Genomic DNA, 19,191 nt, shown 5'->3' with positions numbered 1-19,191 from the left:
CGGCCGGAGAGCCTGCTTTGTAACCAGAGCCTGCTGCAGCCCTTCCTTCCGGTCAACCTGGGGTCTCCGAAAACGACGACCCGAACCCAGAGCCTGATGAGACCCACTAGACTCAAGACGCCCTGCATTTTGAGCCATCCCACGGGTTGCTGCGACCTTGCGTTCTTGCAATACCCCAATACCCTGGGACCTCCTGCCACTGTGCGGTGCATGGTCTTCCGAATTCCGAATCTCGCTGAAACTTCGTGGGCATCTTGGTCTATCTCCAGAGATATGAATCGAGTCCAAAAAGTCCCCTCACAAGAGTGCTGGACCTTTTAAACGACGAGAATTCAACCGCGATTTTCTGTCTTCTTCTGTGCTCCTTGAAAAGGCGCCAAACCCGCAGAACCGCATTCAGCCATGAGAGAAATCTTGCCTAGAGCCTTCTTCATCGATCCCTGCTGCAAAGTCCCTTCTGAGGTCTTGTGTTCAGTCTCCAGGACAAGGAATCCAGTGACCAGGTGTTTGGCTGCAGTCCCTGAAGTTCTCCTGCTGCAATCTCTTCTTCATTGCTGAGGTACTGTGTTGGCTTGGGTATATACTTACCTTAAGCCTGTTGGGATTTCTGTGTAGTCCTGGGGTGTTTTCTGTGATTGGGAGGTCCCTTGTCCAGTACACCCAGTCCCACTGCTAGAATCCTGCTGGGGTGTCTTCTGCGAAGCCCCTGGACCCTCTTCTAACCCTAGAAGTAAAGTACTCACTTGGTTGCCAGTTTTCCTAAGGAAACTCTGACTTTTGCTACTAAAGAACTTATTCTAACACTGCCTGTTGGTCACTAGTCCTAGTGACCCCCCTTCTGCCACTGAGAACACTCATGCTCTAAGGGAAAAGACTTTGAAGGGATTGGGACTTCTGCCTAGAAAAGAAATCAAGTGTTTTTACTTACTTGTAAAGAGTTGGTTGGTAACTGTAATTCTAAGAGTGAACAGTTACAAAAGTTCTTACTGATCTTGGATGTGTGATGCACTATTCTTAGAAGTATGGTTAACATCTTTCCTTCCTTAGCCACTGTTTTGCCAGTCTAAATGAAAGTAGATGTGAAGGTATTTTACTCTCCTGTGATTAGGTTGTGCCTCTTTACAAAAGTAATGTGTTGGTTTCACCAGATTATTCCTGAAGGGTAATTGTATGAGTGTCCTCCAACTGTTGGTATCACCAGGTTAGTCCTGCTAGGATAACTGTATGAGTGTCCCCCAACTGGGTCTTGCTTCCCCTGACTTGCTGCTAGCCTGTCTTTAATAAGTCTACATTAGGTTGTTGCCTACCTTGAATATATATTCACTAAAGTGTGACATTGGGTTTTACTTTCCCCTTCATTGTGAAGTCAAAGTAAGTGGGTTTTACTTACCTTGTGTTAGCTGTGTGCCATCCAAAACAAGTTACGAGAGTTATTGCTCACCTCAATCTGGGGTTCCCTGATTTTCAAAGCATCTGTAATTATACATTACATCCGTAGGTTTTACTGACCTGATATAACTGTGTGTTATAGTTATAGGTTTTTACTGCACCTAGAATAAGTGTTTCACTATTCATCAAAAGTATATTGTCCAGTTGACTGTTTATGTGATTTGTTACAAGAGTCACTGTACAACTGGAAGGGCCTACTGTCCTTGTATTACCAAAAGTAATCTAAAAGTAACCATTGGTCTTTTACTCCCAAAGAATAGGCTTGGCCTATACTAAATGTGTATAACAAGGTTTTGACTTCCCTAGAACTACTGTTAGGTGTTCCAAATAAGGTCTATACTTGGGTCTGTGTACTTTCAAGTATAGTGTTGTGTTTTATATTGTGATTTCATATAATGTTTCAGTATTTACTTAACCCCTAGATTTATCTGGGCCTACTTGTATTTAAATAAATCCTTTATTTTTATAATACATAGTGTTTCAGTGTTTCTTTGGATCATTTGTATTACAATTTTTACTTGTACTGTATCTACTGCCCTCTCTCCCTCCTAAGATAAGCCTGGCTGCTCTGTCTACGCTACCCCGAACTCAGGTGGTACAGCCTTATTCTAAGAGTGGAGTCTTGTACTGCCTCAGTAGAATGGTTTTGCTAGGCCCTTAACTGGACTCCAGAAAAACTGTCCTAACACGGGTGAAGTGAAAAGGTAAAAGTTTATCTAAACTAATAGAGGCAAATAGAGAACTCTGCAAACTCCGAGAGCGCTCTGCCAAACCTCAGTAAAACATTCACATTTATTACAGAATCGCGTCATGGATGGCGTAAGCTACAGGGGGCACACAGTCGTGGGTATTGGGTGGCGAATATTAGCTACTATACATGGTATACGGGTGGTGCTCCATGATTGGCGGAGATCCACGTGGTGTCAGTGTGGGGTGCTCGGGTCAGCTGGGCTCATCTGGGTGGAGCGCTGGGTCCAAGGAAGTCTGAGCTGTTACAATTTATGCTACATAAAAGTTGCCCTTGTGGCCATACATACTTTGACCATCATCTATCTAAGTTGACATGTGAGAGACATACTTTTAAACATTTGACATGAACAATAAAAGTGAGAACACATGATCCAGAAGGCAAAAGTACTCATAAGATTATGGTGTCACATTCGTCAATCATTCTGTTAGATCTCCTACGGCAATTATGTATTATTTGTTTGTGTGAGAAGAATATATTGCCACACATGGGGTCAGGGGTGAGCTGGGGAGGTACACTTCAGGAAGGGCATGCACTCTTACTTCAAAAAGAATTACGATTAAGTTGAGGGTCTTACTGCCCATATTTCATTAACCATAGTCTGGGGGTGCCTGGCAGATTCATGGTAGCATTGTGAGTTACGGGGGCGGCTGAGGGGGGGTGCATGCTTGGTTCAGGCTCAACGAAAGGGGGGAGAGGTCATAGTTGTAGTATCACATCATTCGCAGGGCTGAGGCATCGAATCCTGGGCCGGCCAGAGGGGGAGGGTAGGTGGGGGCTGCTGTGAGCGTGGTGGTACCTGAGAGGGCTGAGGGTATAAATGGGCCCGTAGCATGTTGGGCTGTATATTTACTACGTTGTGATGGACACACACATAAAGCTTGCATTCAATTGAGGTAGAAATAGGTTAGTGTGTGCATTGGTGCAGGGAAAAGTCTGCAACATTCTGCTTATAATATGACGTGCATCTCTCAATACTCAGGGGGTAAACAAATGCTACAAAGGACACTCTATTTATACAGTCAGCACCCATTGCATCAAAACTATACATATTGCAACACTTAATTGAATGCATGTAGAATTGTACATTTTTAGGAAATCATAGAGTATATAAGGATATCATACTTTGCTTTGTGTATTGTGCAGCAGCAGCAATCCCTGATTAGTAATGAAAGAGGTTTGAACATACACTTCATCATTTCGTGCGCGATCTGAGATGGGTCAGGGCCATCTTATTTCAATATGTACAATCAATCTCATGGACTCGAAGCAAATTTACTGTCCCTTCAAATGGCTTAGCTGCAAGGGTGAAACAGGGTAGCACACAGGCTTAGCATACATGTCTGGTACTTCAAACGGGGAACAGGGTTGCGGGTTACCCACAGCATATGTCATGAATGTAGGGGGGGCAATGAGAGGACAAGACAAGTTTTATTGAGGTAGCTTGTTTTTCCAAACCCCAGCTTCGGCCCAGTCATCTGCAGGTCAATGATGGACTGCGGAAGGTGAAAGATACAGTGTTTGTAATGTAGCTTGTTCGCGCCTAGTCTCCCGTGAGAACAGGCCTGCAAAAGAGCTGCCAAGGGGAGGAGACGAGGGAAGCGCCGGCTTGCTGTGCGCGGTCTGGAGGGGAGAGCTGCAGCCCTGCAGACTGCTTGTGCCAGTGAGACCTACATTATCATGTTCAAAATGGAGTCTGAGTGTATCACAAAATAGAGTCTGGTACCATCCTAACAGATGAGCGAGCATTGCAGCCACATGTGTCGGTCAGCAGCCATCTTGTGTCCCTGGCCATAGGCGCACGGGTGGCCGCTGGATGAGTCATAGTCTGAATGCCTGGATAGAATGGAGGGGAGGGGGGCCATGAAGACCTTCCCTCCCATACATTAGTCAATGCTAACCCTTATTCCGAATTGCCCTCATTCCTCCAGTTCTGCAACTCTTCACCCCTTGCTCCCATTGGTTATTCAGAACAATAGACCCTTCCAAATGTAACCAGACTGTCTGTGTACAGTGTACTTTCTTCTGTTCTTTAAAATCGTATTCAAACACTCCTTGCCAACAGGTAGGACAGAATCTTTAACCGATTGCTCTTGAAGATGCCCTCGAGCCCTGTGCAAGGTTCAGTGTTTAACTCTATATCATCAGCAATAAATAGTCTGAGGACACCTGACGTTTGGGGGATAAGAGAGCATATATAGCAAGACCCTATATATATCTCTCTCCCCACCTTCCTAGTATGCTTATGCCAGACGTTATCAGCTGCAAAGCCATGTGCATCCACTATTTGATCTGAATTTACATTGTCCTAATCTTCCATGAGTTCAGAATCAATACTTCTTTGTCGTCTAAATAACACTTTGTCAACTCCTACATCACTAGATAAATAAAAATATTCATATTTGCACTGTTTGCCATGCCTGAACAAAATAACCAGAACAACGAGAAAGCCATACAATGAAATATCGTAACATTCATTTCAAAACCAAATTTCTTCTTAATATTTATAACAACAGTCTCTGGCTTCATTTGCCCACCTGGAATGACCTGCGAATCCTAGGACATTAATTTATTTATTGTAATTTTTGTAATGCGCCACACGCCTGTAGTCCTCATAAAGATACTTAAATTTGAGCCTGATCCTGTTCCTATGCCGGGTGTTGGTATCCCTACAATATTAATCCAGCTTGTCTTGTCCTCCACCTTCGCAGCAGTCAGAGTAAAACAAATCACGTGGTATGGCCCATGGTATCACCTTTCGTACAAAGGAGCAAATGAAAACCATATCCCTGGGAAGCAGCAGAGGCCGACGTAGACCTTCGGGTTCTTGAATGTTTCCTTCCTATGACTGTTAATGAGAAAACACAACCTGTGGCAATATAAGTCTGACACTTTTGGTTAAACACATAAGGTATTCCCTAAACTCCTCACCAAGGATGTCTGCTGACTTGTGGACATCTGATACTGTGCATGCAGGCAAAGGTGGTGAGTTTAGTCTACGCAGCAAGGACTGCGATGATGTTCCTTCCCTGGCTGATTCCTTAAATAAAACAAGGCCAACGGAAGTCAGTACCGCCAACTTTTCCCTAGATCATTGCAAAGTTTAGACAATGGGACTATAAGAATTTCATTAACATGTTCCACAATCCCGTTAGCCTGAGGGTGTTACACCAAACACAACCTGTGCTTGATCCCCAGGAGCAAAGTGATCTAGGAAAGCAAGGCATTAAAAAAGTGGGTCACATTATCGCAATTCAGGACCTCACAAATTCCCCACTGTGGAAAAACTTCCTGCACCAAAAACATTGCTGCAGGCTTGGCATCTGGGTGTACACAGAACACAGCCTCCAGCCATCAGGAAAATATGCAGACGACTACAATGAGATACTAAAAATTATTGCACCTCATGCACCTGTATCATATCCACAAAATCCATGTGGAGCTCTCGAAAGAGCCCTAAAGGTCAAAGTCAAGGCAAAATTCCTCTTATCTTCATTGTATTATCAGGGTTACATTCTCCACATATTTTACAATTTCTTAAAAACGTACTCACCTGCTCATGCAGATTGGGTATGAACCACTCTTCTGTTATTTGTCACTGAGAAGTGTGTGACAGGTAATGTAGCTGCTCTAGGGCCACAAGAAGTAGCTCTACAGGCATCACTACCTTTCCCATAAGCTCCTATCTCCACAGCAAATCCGTGGGCGAGAACGCACATCCCTTCTTTGCCCAGAGCTCCTTCTCATCTTTTAGTGCTCTTTCCTGCCTCTCTATAATTTGAGGAAAAGGGATCGCAGTATTCAGGGCTGGCAACTGTACCTGCTGGGACATGGTTTCAATTTCCTGGGAATCTGTAAATAGCAAATACGCTGCTTCTTTGGCTGCATTGTTTCCAAGCGCTATTGGGTTTGTATGGTTAGTATGCACAACGCATTTAACTATTCCTATTTCGGTTCACAAAGTTAACGCTTTGATTAGTCTAGATAATAGTGCAACAGGCTGGACAGGGGTCCCGTCAGATCTCCCAAACCCTCTCCTTTGCCATCTTGATATGATATGATATGAAATGTCATTTATAACTCGCCTGTACACATGTTTTTCTAGGCGTAACAAGACAAGCGGGGAAGACAGAGGGAGGACAAGACAAATGATCCTACTAAGCCTTGTGTGATTCAGATCGTGCAAATGTGGCTTCGCAAAATTGCAGGGGCAAGGGAGAGGGGGAAGTGCCAGGGAGAGGAAAGGGGAAGTGCAATCAGGGCAGCAATGCTCTTAGTGAATGCAACCAGGGCAGTGCGGATCTGGGTAACTGCAAGGAGGCAGGAGACTGTAGAGGTTACAGTTACAGCCCCTAAGTGTGGGGTACTCCATCGTAAGTAGCACAGTCATGGACAATATCATCAAGATTCACTGGTTCAACTACAAATGTTGCAGGATTGACTAGGTGATACCTTACTGAATGCATGGAAGCACATAATAGACCCAAAGGCTTTCTGTGTTGTCAGAGTCAATTTGGACTTTTCCAAAATCGTAAAAACTGCATGCTCCACATACAATGTCACTGGGCAATCCATAGTAATGGCCGAAGACTTTTGTATCGCAAAAGTCGCTGCTGCTAGAGCTTGTTCATAATGAAACTGGTCCTGCATAACTGGGTCTAGGAGTCGCTTTAATAAGCCATTGCAGCCTTGAGCTCCTGAAAACAAGTGACCATCTCTTCAGACCATTCAATCAGACATTTCACTATCTGCACTCCCTTAAGTCCTTGCAGTAAGGGCCTGATGTGACTTGAGTAGTGAAAGATACATGATCTACAATAGTTACAAAATCCCAAAAACCGCTGCATCTGTTTTATAGTAATTAACTGAGGAATATTCTGCACGGCATTGGCTCTCTCAGGCATTTACTTTTCTTCCTGCGGGCAATGCCACTTGCCCCAAATATTCTAACCCTGTATGGCAGTATTGCAATTTTGCTTTTCCACTTTGTACTAGGGGTGTACCGAACTTCAGCTTCGAATAAGTATTCAGCCGAAATTGGTCTGAAAACCATCTATTAGACTTTGGCCGAATATTTACTGTGAACCTTACTCGAAGGTGAAGTTCAGGGTTAATTGGTTTGCTATTTATTTTTAGCATTTCGTAACCATCTTGAGAACGTCACACCCTGAAATATTACTCCTATTAATGTCATTTCCTGCAGTGTCATGGGAGTTCAAAGGTCAAGTGACGTTGCTTGCAGCTGTGCCATCCCACCTCTTCAGCTTTCAGGACTGGCCCGTTAAAACAAATTACCAGAGAAAGCCAGCGCCTGAGACACCTAAGAGACATTGCGAAAAATCAGTTAGTGACTTTCAATGAGCAACACGTATAACGCGCGTGTGTGTGTGTGTGTAGGGGGAATTCCCAATGCTGATTACCATACAGTGCCTGTGTGCCAGAGAACCTACCTCAGGAAGTCAGAAACTGCGATGTGTCACGACATGTGCAAGAGGGTTAGGCTGCTGTTCCCGGCCGTAATATCCGACACCTCTCTCGCGAGATCACTATAATGTGTCCACATATATGCAATCCACCTTGGGTTTTCACAGCCGTAGAGTGCTCAAGAGTAAAATATAGATTAGCAAGAACTCGAACACCCCAACACATACACAGCACACACCTACACCCTCGAATGGACGAAATTTGAGAAATTCCTCTGAAATTTCTCATCGTCCATTTCATGAAAAAAGGAATTCCAATGCAGCTGCACACAACATTAGAACTATTTATGGGTTTTTCGTATCAAATATTCACAGTTTTGAAATTTCATTGCAATAGTGACCACAAAGTTGTCACCATTTCTTGATGGAAGGGGCCTTTTTGTGCGAAAGGAAATTTGCTGGCCTGGGAAAATTCACCATGAATTCCCTTGTCAGACTATAACAAGATTTAACATAACACCCCTAGCGCTTCAAAGTGGGTGAAGCTGGCATGTGTCGCTTGACATATAACTGCTGAGTTCAGGGTCCCATCTTGGTCACTTCTCATGCCCTAGCATGAGGTAAACTCCAGGCGAAAGAGTGCATGGAAAAAGCACAGAATGAGGGGAAATGCAACATTCTCCCCTAATTGTCCCCCATCGAGCCTAGATAGCAGTTACACTCTCTCCTTCCACCACCACTCGGCTGCCCTTCCACAAAAGACAATCCTATCAACTCTAAAAGAAAGCCTTCAGCATATGGTGGGCTCTCTGTGGCGTCTTCTAAATAGACCCTTCCCCTGGGGGGTTGCAGCACAACACCAAAAGATGTGCAGGCAGGTGAGATGATTTAAGAAGAACAAAAGGCCCCCACTAACGGGGCGTTCCTAAATACCCTTCTAGTATCTTGTTAAATGTGTGTCCACAGGGGCTCAATCGAGAAGCAGGGGGTAGGAAATGCAGTATTACCCAAATTGACCTTTTACAATTGACCTTTTGCACAATTGCCCTAATTATAGTGGTCCTAATTGACCTTCTGCACAATTGACCTTTATATTATTTTAGTTATTTTATATATCTATTGGGTTGGTTTTGGATTATAAATAATATAAGGGGATTGGGTGGGTGGTTGCAGGGGTTTTTGGATTGGGTGGGGGGTTGTTGGGGGTTTCCCCCCACATTTATGTTCTAATTGACCTTCTAAATTAGGTCAATTCTCCCAAGGTCAATTCTCCCGAGTTCAATTGTGAAAAGGTCAATTAGTATACAACCGAAAAAGCACCTCTTTCTGGCAGAGCCCCCCCCCCCGCCTTAGTGAAAAAGTGTGGTGTTTGAGAATTCCTGTCCCTGTGTTTGCTATCCTGCCTATATATGCGTGTATGCATCTGTGTGTTGGACAGCGGGTGTCCATGTTTTGTGAGAGTGTATGTGTGTGTGTCGGTGTTGCTGTCTGTGAGTGAGTGTCATAGCGTGTCATTGTGCAGGTGTGGATGTCTGAGAGGGAGAGAGTTGAGGGGGGCAGGAGGGGTGGTTTCTGGTTTTGATTGCTATTTATGGAGACAGTGGACTGCCTTCCCATCTCTTGCACCCCACCGTCCAGACTGATACCTGGTGAAAGGGCTGTGACTTGTATTTTTATTCTTTCAGGCTAATCACAGTAATTAAACCAGCAAATGGATGTAAATAAAGTGAAATTGATCAGTCCACTCACCCGCCAATCCCCCAACCAACCCATACGTCTCTGTGAGCTTGCAGCTGCCAAAAATAAAATAAATCATATGTCACCCACCCTGAGAGGTGCGACAAACATATAATATCTTTATAAATATAACCTGTGATAAAAGACAAAGGAAGGGGCACAATAATGACAGGGTATTTGTGTGGAAGTAAAAAGAAAACTAGTGAATGCAAGTTTCAGCAGCATTTTTGAGTTTGCACATGTCTTTTTCTTTCAATGCAAGGATACGATGCACATTTGGAAAACAATAGTGTGCCCAGCATGTAGAAAGCCTGCTTTTACCAGTAATGTCACCCCGCCCCAGTGATAGTAACTGGCGGACACTCCGCAGCAGGGGCCTCCCTCTGGAACAGCCTGCCTGCCTCCCTGAAACTTGAGGAGAACCACCTCCGGTTCCGGAAGCACCTCAAAACCTTCCTCTTCGCTTCTGCCTTCTCTCTCCCTCTCCCCTGCTAAACCTGCTTAACTCCCCCCTGAATTCTACACTTAACCTGCATCTGGGCCACTCTCAGCGACCTCGGTCCAGGGCCCAGCCACTCTCCACTTGCACTGCCCCCCTGGCTCCCCCTGCACTGTGGGACTGTCACTGTATCCCTACAGCCCCCTACCCAGCACTTGCTCTGCACTTACCTCGCACTTGCCACCAGCTGGCCCTTTTATTTATTATTTATCATTTATTATTTTATTACGCCACTTACCTTGTACTGCACTTTTCCCCCCACCTCCTCCCCCTGCACTTTCTCCTTTTCCCCTTACCTCTGCACTTGCGCGATCTGAATGACACCTGGCCTAGTAGGATCGCTTGTCCGTCTTCCCCTTGTTTCCCTCCCTCCCTGCCTCGTCGCGCCTTGAAACACTTGTGTATAGGCGCGTTACAAATACCATATCATATCATATCATATCATACATATGTTTCAAGCAATACATAACCAATGACAGCTTATGCTTAATGTCATAGGCGGGAAGGAACTATTTGCCTCCGTATTCGGCTTCGGCCAAACACTTTGGCCATCTATACGGTATTCAGCCAAACACTACACCCCCACTTTGTACTCCTTCTGCGCAGGCGGGGTGAGGAGTGTTATTGAATCTCCTCGACACCGTGACAGGATCAGTGACGCAGGCGACGAAGCGTCCTGTATTATGAGCTCTTTTCAACCCCACCGGATACATCGATGGCTGCCTCTTAACTGACCAAGGTTCTGCATTTTTCCCTACATGTTCTAAATTCTACATTCTACTTGGCATTCCACTTATGGTAAGATGGTACACATCTCCCTTTTTTCCTAAAACTGAAAATGCTGACATAAAAGCAGACTGCATTAAGGAATAAAGGCAAACTAAAATGAGAACATCCTACAAGAACACAGTATTAAGAAACCATGGGATGAACTATTTACAGAGGGCAAAATCACAAACGACTGAAGTTGTATGAATAATAAGACCAGGAGTCCCCTGAGCGTGAGACGAAAGATGGACCTCCATGTACAACCAAACCTTTCTAGAGTGCACCATTATTCCACATAGTCTCTCAGATACGCAGGCTTCCTACAAAGTCATAATGGACAAACTTTTACATCACCCTGTCTGAATTGAACCTTCTCTTTGTGGACACCAGAGTCCTGTAAAATTGCCTCTTTTTTGAGGAAAGCTCTGGGTGCATACCTGCTTTTCCACACACTTGCAGACTCTATTAACATTCCATACTCTCCCATTTGCTGCCTTTACAGCGCCAAGTAGTCTCTTGAAGACTTCCACTGGCTTATACTAACCTATTCCCCCTTCCATTGTGTTGTGGGGATGTTTTGTATGCACCCAATCACTCCTCCTCACCGTACATCTCTTTAAAGCTATTTCTAACATAAAAAGTTTTATTTTACACCTGCCTTTTACTAACATTCCCTTTGATAGCAACTAAATCAATGTCTTTTAAGCATACTCTTCCAAGCCACGCTGGATAAACCCTGGTATTGGGCTTCCTTCGTCTAAACACCTCAAAGGGAGACACACCAGTGGTGGTGTGTGGGGTGAATCTATAAGCAACAGTGTCCTCTGCAGCCTTTCTCCAATCTCTCCCTTCTGAAATGGCAAACTTGATACTTTCCTTAATAACTCTGTTAAATCTTTCAACCGTTCCATTGGTTTCTGGATGATATATGCAGGTGGTTTTATGTTGTATGCCATTACTTTTCAAAAACATTTCCATTTCCTCAGAAATGAGTTTAACATCATTATCCGTTACAATTGTAGTGGGCTAACCCTCCCTTTTGAAAATTTCATCCAGAAACCAAATGATTTCTTTGGTGCACACATTGTGCACCCAGTGCATTTCTGCCCAATGTGAAAGCATGTCAAGTAAAACTATACAATAACTGAGCAGGCTTTGCAATCTTATGGGTCCTGTGATATACAACTCTAGTAACACACCCTTTGGCTTCAGTTTCACATTCTGCACGCTCTCGTATAACCCTCTCAATTTGTAGATCCATACCATGCCACCAGTAGCCCTGCCTTAGTAACTGTTTGGTTTTGGAAATTCCTTGATGGCCCTCATGTGCCATTTCCAAAATCCTTCCCCAAATTCCTATGGGAGGAAACTTGTCACCCCTGAGAACCAAACCATCTTTAATAAGGAGTTCATAAAAAAACATGTGTGATAGCATCAGGAATCCCACCTCTGTTACTTTCACTACTCTTACAGCCGCTTTCAAGCCTTTCTTTGACATTTGCCATAACTGCGTCAGTCAACATGGCTTTGCGCCATTCACTTTCCATCCCTACTTCTGGGCTTATGTACAATATGTGATCCTCCTTGTCTTCCTCATCTCCGTCATCATTAACCACATTCGTAAGTCTTGATAGGCAATCTACTGTCTTGTTCTTGGCACCTGGAAGATAGTCTATCTCCTAATAGTATTCCTGTTAACTTGCAACCCACTTGCAAATGTCGGATGAGACCTTATCCAAACCCTTCGACTTAAAGATTTCATTTAAAGGTTTGTGGTCTGATTTCACCATAAATCTCACATCCCACAAAAGGGAAATACGCTTCTCAATGGCTCATTTGATGGCTAAAAGCTCCTTTTCAGTTGTGCAATAGGTTTTTCAGCATCCCTTAAAACCTCGAAGCAAACACAATTTGCACTTAAACAATGATTGCTTGCATCCGTTGTTCAAATACTGTGCCTGCCTGGTTCAAAATTGCTCAGAGTGGGGGCCCTTACTAAAGCCAATTTTACCTCCTGAAATTCTTTTTCATACTGTTCACTCCAGAAAAACTTCACACCTTTCTTAACCAAGCTTCTCATTTGACTAGACTTACTTGGCAAACCTGGAATGAATTTGGCAGAATATTCAGACATGTCAAGAAATGAAACTACATGGGGCCAGATTACAGAAACTTTGCACCGGTGGAAGTGCAAAGTTGCACGGTATTAGCACTAGGGCAAAGTTTGCCCTATTTTTAAAAAGAGTGGCACACACTAGAAAACGATTGCACCATGACAAGGGCAGTTTGACATATTAAAAGCACAAGTGCAGAAATGTATCTATAGGGCTCACAAAATGTATAATATTGTTTACCAAACTTGTATTCATTCTAATGCCTGAAGAAGAGAATTTATATCCCAAATATTGAATTGTGGACCTGCTAAAGTTGCTCTTTTCTTTGCTCAGAGTTAGACCTGCATTCATGAATATATCGAGCACCTTTCTTAGTCAAACAACATGCTCTTCCTGGCTCTGACCATACGCCAAAACATCATCCTGAAACAGAGCAACCCTTTCATGTCATGGAAACGCTGATACATAACGTGTTGAAATACAGACACAGCGGAAACTAAACCAAAATGCATGCACCGTCTTTGAAATAGGCCCTATGGCGTGATAAAACCCAGAATACTTCTGGAGGAGGGGTGTAGGACCATTTGGTGATATGCCGATTTCAAATCTAGGGCTCATAACATTTGTCTCTTTGATGGTCCCTAACATTGCTGTTATATTGTGCAGGGGATGTCTGTTGTGTATCACACATCGATTTACAGATCTGGGGTCAATACAAAGTCTCAATTTGCCATTTGGTTTATGTACCATTACTAAAGGAGAGACCCACCTTCAATCCTTTCAATCACACCTTGCTTGTCCATATTTTCAGCTGCCCTAACTGTCAATGGTATTGCTCTCAATTATTAGACCCCCAGGATTGAATTGGCCTTTAATCTTATTCTATGCATGAAACCTTTAAGGTTGCCCAACTCTTGCCGAAATACCTCGTGTTGCCACAATCATTCATACTTTCTATTGCGTAAACTGCTTCCTCAGCATTCAAATGAAGCTTTAGTTTTCAATATTCTCTGGTGTGACAAGCTTAAAAGAGGATCATATCCTTTTTTTGGAAACATAAAGCTTGCCTTTGGCAGACCTATCCTTAAATCTCATGTTTTCCCATAACCAACCTTCTAGCTCTATTTGTTTCCCTCCATATGTCACACGTCTGCTATCAACAGTATTGAGAGAAGCAGGTCTTTCATTTGTTGTCAGAAAGAGATTTTTGAAGCAGGGTATACTTAGCTCCGGAGTCAATTACTGTACCAATATCTATCCCTTCAATTTCAATGGTGGACATGGGTTTCTCAATGTCAGCATCATCATCAACCATGGCAGTGTCATCAATGGTGCTATCCACCACGCATGTGCACTCATGCATATCATCACACAACTCATCTACAAGGTCAGTATTTTCAGGCTTGGTCTTGCAAAAGGCTGAGAAATGCCGCTTCTTGTTGCATGTTTTACATTAAGCCTTAATGAACGGGCGTTTATCGCTGCTCGCGAAGTGAAACAAACTGTCACAGCCGAAACATCTCTTTCTGTCATCGTCTTCCTTCGCTTCTTTGTTCTTTGCCAAATCTCTTTTTTGCACCAGCACCAACCCTTTTTCCATTTTGTTTCTTCTTGTCCAACCTCCTTGGTTGTACTATTCATACTTCCATAACGCCCTCGGTCCTTTTCACTTCTGATTCAGTTTTCTTTTCTCATTCTTTCACACATTTGTGTGTGCGTTCTACTTCTTTTTCCACTATAATTACTTCATAAATTGAGGAAATTACTTTTGGACCATGGAGCGTTCCTGTCACGATCCCGGGGGGTTGGCGCACATGGAATCACTGGAGGCAGCGACTCCATGAAACTTGCCATCACATTGCTCGCCGCTTCTCCTTACGCGGTCTAGTGGTTTTGCAATATGTACGCCACAGCGAGGTTCTTATGTCACCTCCTCCAGGCGGCCGGTGCATTGCAACTCTCTTGGATTTCCCTTTGCGGTCGCCAATCTGTTTTCCTCTTTTGCAGTGCTCCGCTGCTTTACTTTGGTCCTCTGACTGTGCTTTTGTGCTTTGCCTGCTCCCTGTGGCAGTCCCTCCCCACCCGCGGTCTCCCCGTCTCTCTCTCACATCTTCTGCAGCGGTTACCCAACCGCAGTTTACTCTCTCTTTCTGCTCCGGTTCGCTTTCCTTCTGTGTTTTCCGCATCTCCCCGGCTCTGCTGCTCTGCCTTCTGCTTGGGCTCGCCCTGCTTTCAGGACTTGCCCTGTGTACACATTCTTCTGTGTTGTGCGTGGTTCTCTACGCTTGGGGCTCCTCCTCCCTGAGCCTATCCTTTATTAGGCTGTTATTCTTGACTTGGGTTTTTCCGTTTTCCCCTGTTCTCTTTGGGGGTTCGCCCTTTGCATTCTCGACCATTCTGCCTTGCCTGGTAGACAATCCTCTTTTTGCCTCTTACTAGACCTGGATCCGAGGGTCTTATCAGGGACCCATCTGCAAGAAAGTGTTTAATCGCCATAACTGCCATCATGCTTGGATTTTGGAACAACCAGGGATTTTTCCCTCTGATTCTTGGCTGCCCCGAAAGCAAGGTCACTGGCCTGCTGATACTTCATGGCCACAGTGGCTTCCTTCTGTGGTAGGCCTTATCTTCATTAAAAAAAAAAGGCGTATCAGACAAGGGGAAGGAAGAAGATTCCGTCTTCTGGTTCCGGAAGCACCTCAAAACCTTCCTCTTTGCTTCTGCTTTCTCTCTCCCTCTCCCCTGCTAAATTCTTCACTGAAACTGCACTGAATCTGCAACTGGGCCACTCTCAGCGACCTTGGTCCTGGGCCCAGCCACTCTCCACTTGCACTGCCTCCCTGGCAACCCCTGCACTGGGGACTGTCTCTGTATCCCTACAGCACCCCCTTCCCAGCACTTGCCTGCACTTACCTTGCACTTGCCACCAGCTGGCCCTATTTATTTATTTTATTCTACTTATATTGTACCGCACTTCCCCTCCTCCCCTTCCCCTTGCACTTTTCCCTTCCCCCTACCCCTGCACTTGAGCGATCTGAATGACACCTGGCCTAGTAGGATCGTTGTCTGTCTTCCCCCTGTTCCCCCCTCCCTGCCTCGTCGCGCCTTGAAATACTTGTGTATAGGCGCGTTACAAATGCCATATCATATCATATCAAGGACGAGGGGGTCTTTGAGACTGAGTCAGTCGACTCGGAGGAAGATCTCTCTGACAGTCCCTTAACTTCTCATTGCTACATTCCAGCATGAATTGGTCTCGTCACATGAGGCGGCCTGACCTCTGAGAGCTGTGATTCATTGTTCTACGGATTCTCCATTGTGTTGCTTCCTTTTGCAGAAGTGGTACCTTTCTAAAATAATACTTATTGACGTTCCATAATGTTTGGCAAGCATTTTTATACAGTTCCCATCTTCTGTGAGACCTACTGACTCATCCTGTGACAATGGGGGCAAGTTCTCAAATTGTTCTTGTCCATAGTTTCCTAAACAGTGCATTAAAATAAATGTTTTCCTTTCAGCATAAACATGGAGTCCATGCACTGCAGGTATGTATGATATGATATGATATGGCATTTATAACGCGCCTATACACAGGTGTTTCAAGGTATGACTGGTTCTCCTTGAGCATGTAAGAAGTCATTTAAGGAAGGGGGGGGGGTTCACATTGTATAGTCATGTCTTGTGATTGGTTACTGTCTTATTCACAAACACAACTTTTGCAATCTTTTGCAATTTTATCCCAACAACAGAACACCTGCAATTTTGTATCTCCTTCATATAAAAGTCTCTCTTGTAAATGTCTCTCCCTCTCTTCCCTTTTTTTATAGATTGGAGGGACTGCATCCCCCAGGAATGCTTCTCTTGTCAATGAAATTGATTATGCTGTTAATGGCTTTTGTTCCCCCTGGCATGTACAATGTACCATAAGGTGATGTGTGGTGTGCTACAAATGTTTAAATAAATGGAATATCTAATACAGGAAAGTTGCTGTGGAGTTCCATAGTCTGCAGTTCACAGAAACAAGTCAAGAGTGTCTTTCAGTTTTAGCCCAATCTCCAACACCTTCCATTTTGCAGCCTAGATCATGTTCTTTAAGAGATGGAAATGTTTGATGTTACATATTAATGTATTATTTTTACTTGCAGACATGAACAACTGCTTGATATGCCCTGAGGACCAATGGCCCAATGAAAGGAAGGACGGCTGTATCTACAAGGTTATTGTATATCTCTCATACAGCGACTACCTTGGCGGGACATTGGCATCCATGACTACTCTCCTCACTATAACCACGGCTGCGGTGCTGGGAATCTTTCTCCGACACCGGGACACACCGATAGTGAAGGCCAATAACCGGGATCTCAGCTATGCACTCCTCGTCTCCCTAATGCTGGCCTTTCTCTGTTCTCTCTTATTCATTGGATGCCCGGTGACGTGGACATGTCTCATCCAACAAGCTGCATTTGGGATTATTTTCACTGTTGCTGTGTCTTGTGTGTTGGCAAAAACCATCACTGTTGTCATTGCCTTTAATGCCACCAGGCCTGGGAGCAGTTTGAGCCGATGGCTGGGGTCCCGGGTGTCCTTCTCTATGGTTCTCTTGTGCACACTGGGGGAGGTAGTAATTTGCCTCTCTTGGCTGCTCACCTCTCCTCCTCATCCTCACACTGACATGCAGTCTGAGACTGGGAAGATGATCCTGCAGTGTGCTGAGGGCTCTGTCACTGCCTTCTACAGTGTTATTGGTTACATGGGACTCTTGGCCTTTTCCAGCTTCATGGTGGCTTTCCTAGCCAGGAACCTGCCTGATAGATTCAACGAGGCCCAGCTCATCACATTCAGCATGCTGGTCTTCTGCAGTGTCTGGGTCTCTTTCATCCCAGCCTACCTCAGCACTAAGGGCAGGTACATGGTGGCTGTGGAGGTCTTCGCCATCTTGGCTTCTAGCGCTGGACTGCTGGGCTGTATATTCATCCCCAAATGTTACATCATTCTATTCAAACCGGATCTGAACACTAGCAAGCATTCAACCATGAGGAATGAATGAAAGAGGAAGGGTGTTGCTATCCAGCTCTACACTGCAATCAACCTTTGCATTTGTCTGCTCCTTCATAGCGTATACATTGTATTAGCACTCTGCACAGGTTAAGCTATATATATCACATGTTCTATTTGAAGCACATAGACAACGGGGTGATATATAATTAACAACATGATTTCCTCACTGTGAAGAGAGTTGAGATCACGGCTACTCTGTGAAAGGTGCAGTCTAGCTATTTATATTGATTAGAGAGTGGGCATGCATAACTGTCTGGTTATACTTGAAACTCTGTAACATAGGAAAAACATGTGTGTGCAGGTCCATAATGTGACTCCCGAACCCCTCCGCACCCCCAGTTGAATGGTCCAAACCATTTGCGTTGGTGAGGGTACGTTCCCTTGGCACGTCTGGTGTGGACTGTCACACGGGCGATGTGGAAGGATTAAACAAAGGTAAAGAGTGAACTTTTTAAGTTTGTGATATTTTAATAAAATACCATATCTGAACAAATAGCAGGAATTCAGGATTCCTTAATGCAGTACCTGTTAGGACATATACTTTCACTGTTCCTGCAGTAGGATTACCAATGAGGCGCGACTGATTGATCACATCCCATATGCTATACAGACATTGGCTAGCACAACTGCAATTCATAGGTTTAGTAATATCAGGAGTAGGCTGTGCAGGGGATTATATATACAATATTCTATTGATAATAGATACGGGTGTATGGGAGGAAGGGCAGATGCTGAGGTGAAATAGAGAGACAGAAGTAACCAGAGAGACAGGTGGACATCATCAAACACCAAGGCCACAGCACCAGGGGAGAATCCAGCATTGGGGGGCGAGCCACAAAAAAAGTCCTGCTACTTTCCCCCAAATGCAGTGCGTGCAATTCCATATGGTCTCATTCACGCCCACAAACTGCCCACTGCTGCCCCAATCTACTTTTCTGGTAACATTAGTGGTAGATGGCATTTAACACATAAATAAAATAAAACTTCAGAATCATTACAGATGCAGGAAGCTCATCTATTAGAGCTCTTTCCAGGCATACAAACCTCCTAATTTGCATATGGATTGCACCAACAGAAATGACTTCACAGAAAAGGACATTGCAAGGAGCATCATCAGTCTTTGATACTTGGAGGCACCATAGAAGCGACTTTAGAAAACGTTGACATAAGTAAGCCAAGTGGCAAATAACTTTGTGGTGCAAAATACTCAAATTGCACTATCGTTAGTTATCGAGCAACTCTATAGTCAGGAATTTTTAAAATAACATCATGATATATTAACATCATCTCTGAAGTGAATCACAGAGCTGCAGATAAGACACAGTGCGATTAAATGATATGCCCAGGATCACACACTTTTGTTAAATGGTGATACCGGGATGTGGACAATTTACG

The 19,191-nt window shown here is 44.3% G+C and overlaps 1 protein-coding gene across 1 annotated transcript in view; it reads left to right on the top strand.

Annotated features, from left to right (window-relative positions):
• LOC138504647 (vomeronasal type-2 receptor 26-like) overlaps positions 1 to 17,785 on the top strand; it is a 110,487-nt gene extending 92,702 nt beyond the window's left edge. The window contains exon 3 of the mRNA XM_069625239.1: positions 16,884 to 17,785. Within this exon, the coding sequence (XP_069481340.1) occupies positions 16,884 to 17,785 (902 nt within the window). The remainder of the gene's footprint in view (positions 1 to 16,883) is intronic.
• Positions 17,786 to 19,191: the final 1,406 nt, after the last annotated feature.

This window comes from Ambystoma mexicanum, chromosome 11, assembly GCF_040938575.1.
Source record: "Ambystoma mexicanum isolate Mex_15411 chromosome 11, UKY_AmexF1_1, whole genome shotgun sequence".
Lineage (NCBI taxonomy): Eukaryota > Metazoa > Chordata > Amphibia > Caudata > Ambystomatidae > Ambystoma > Ambystoma mexicanum.
This window is presented reverse-complemented; position numbering and strand designations above follow the sequence as displayed.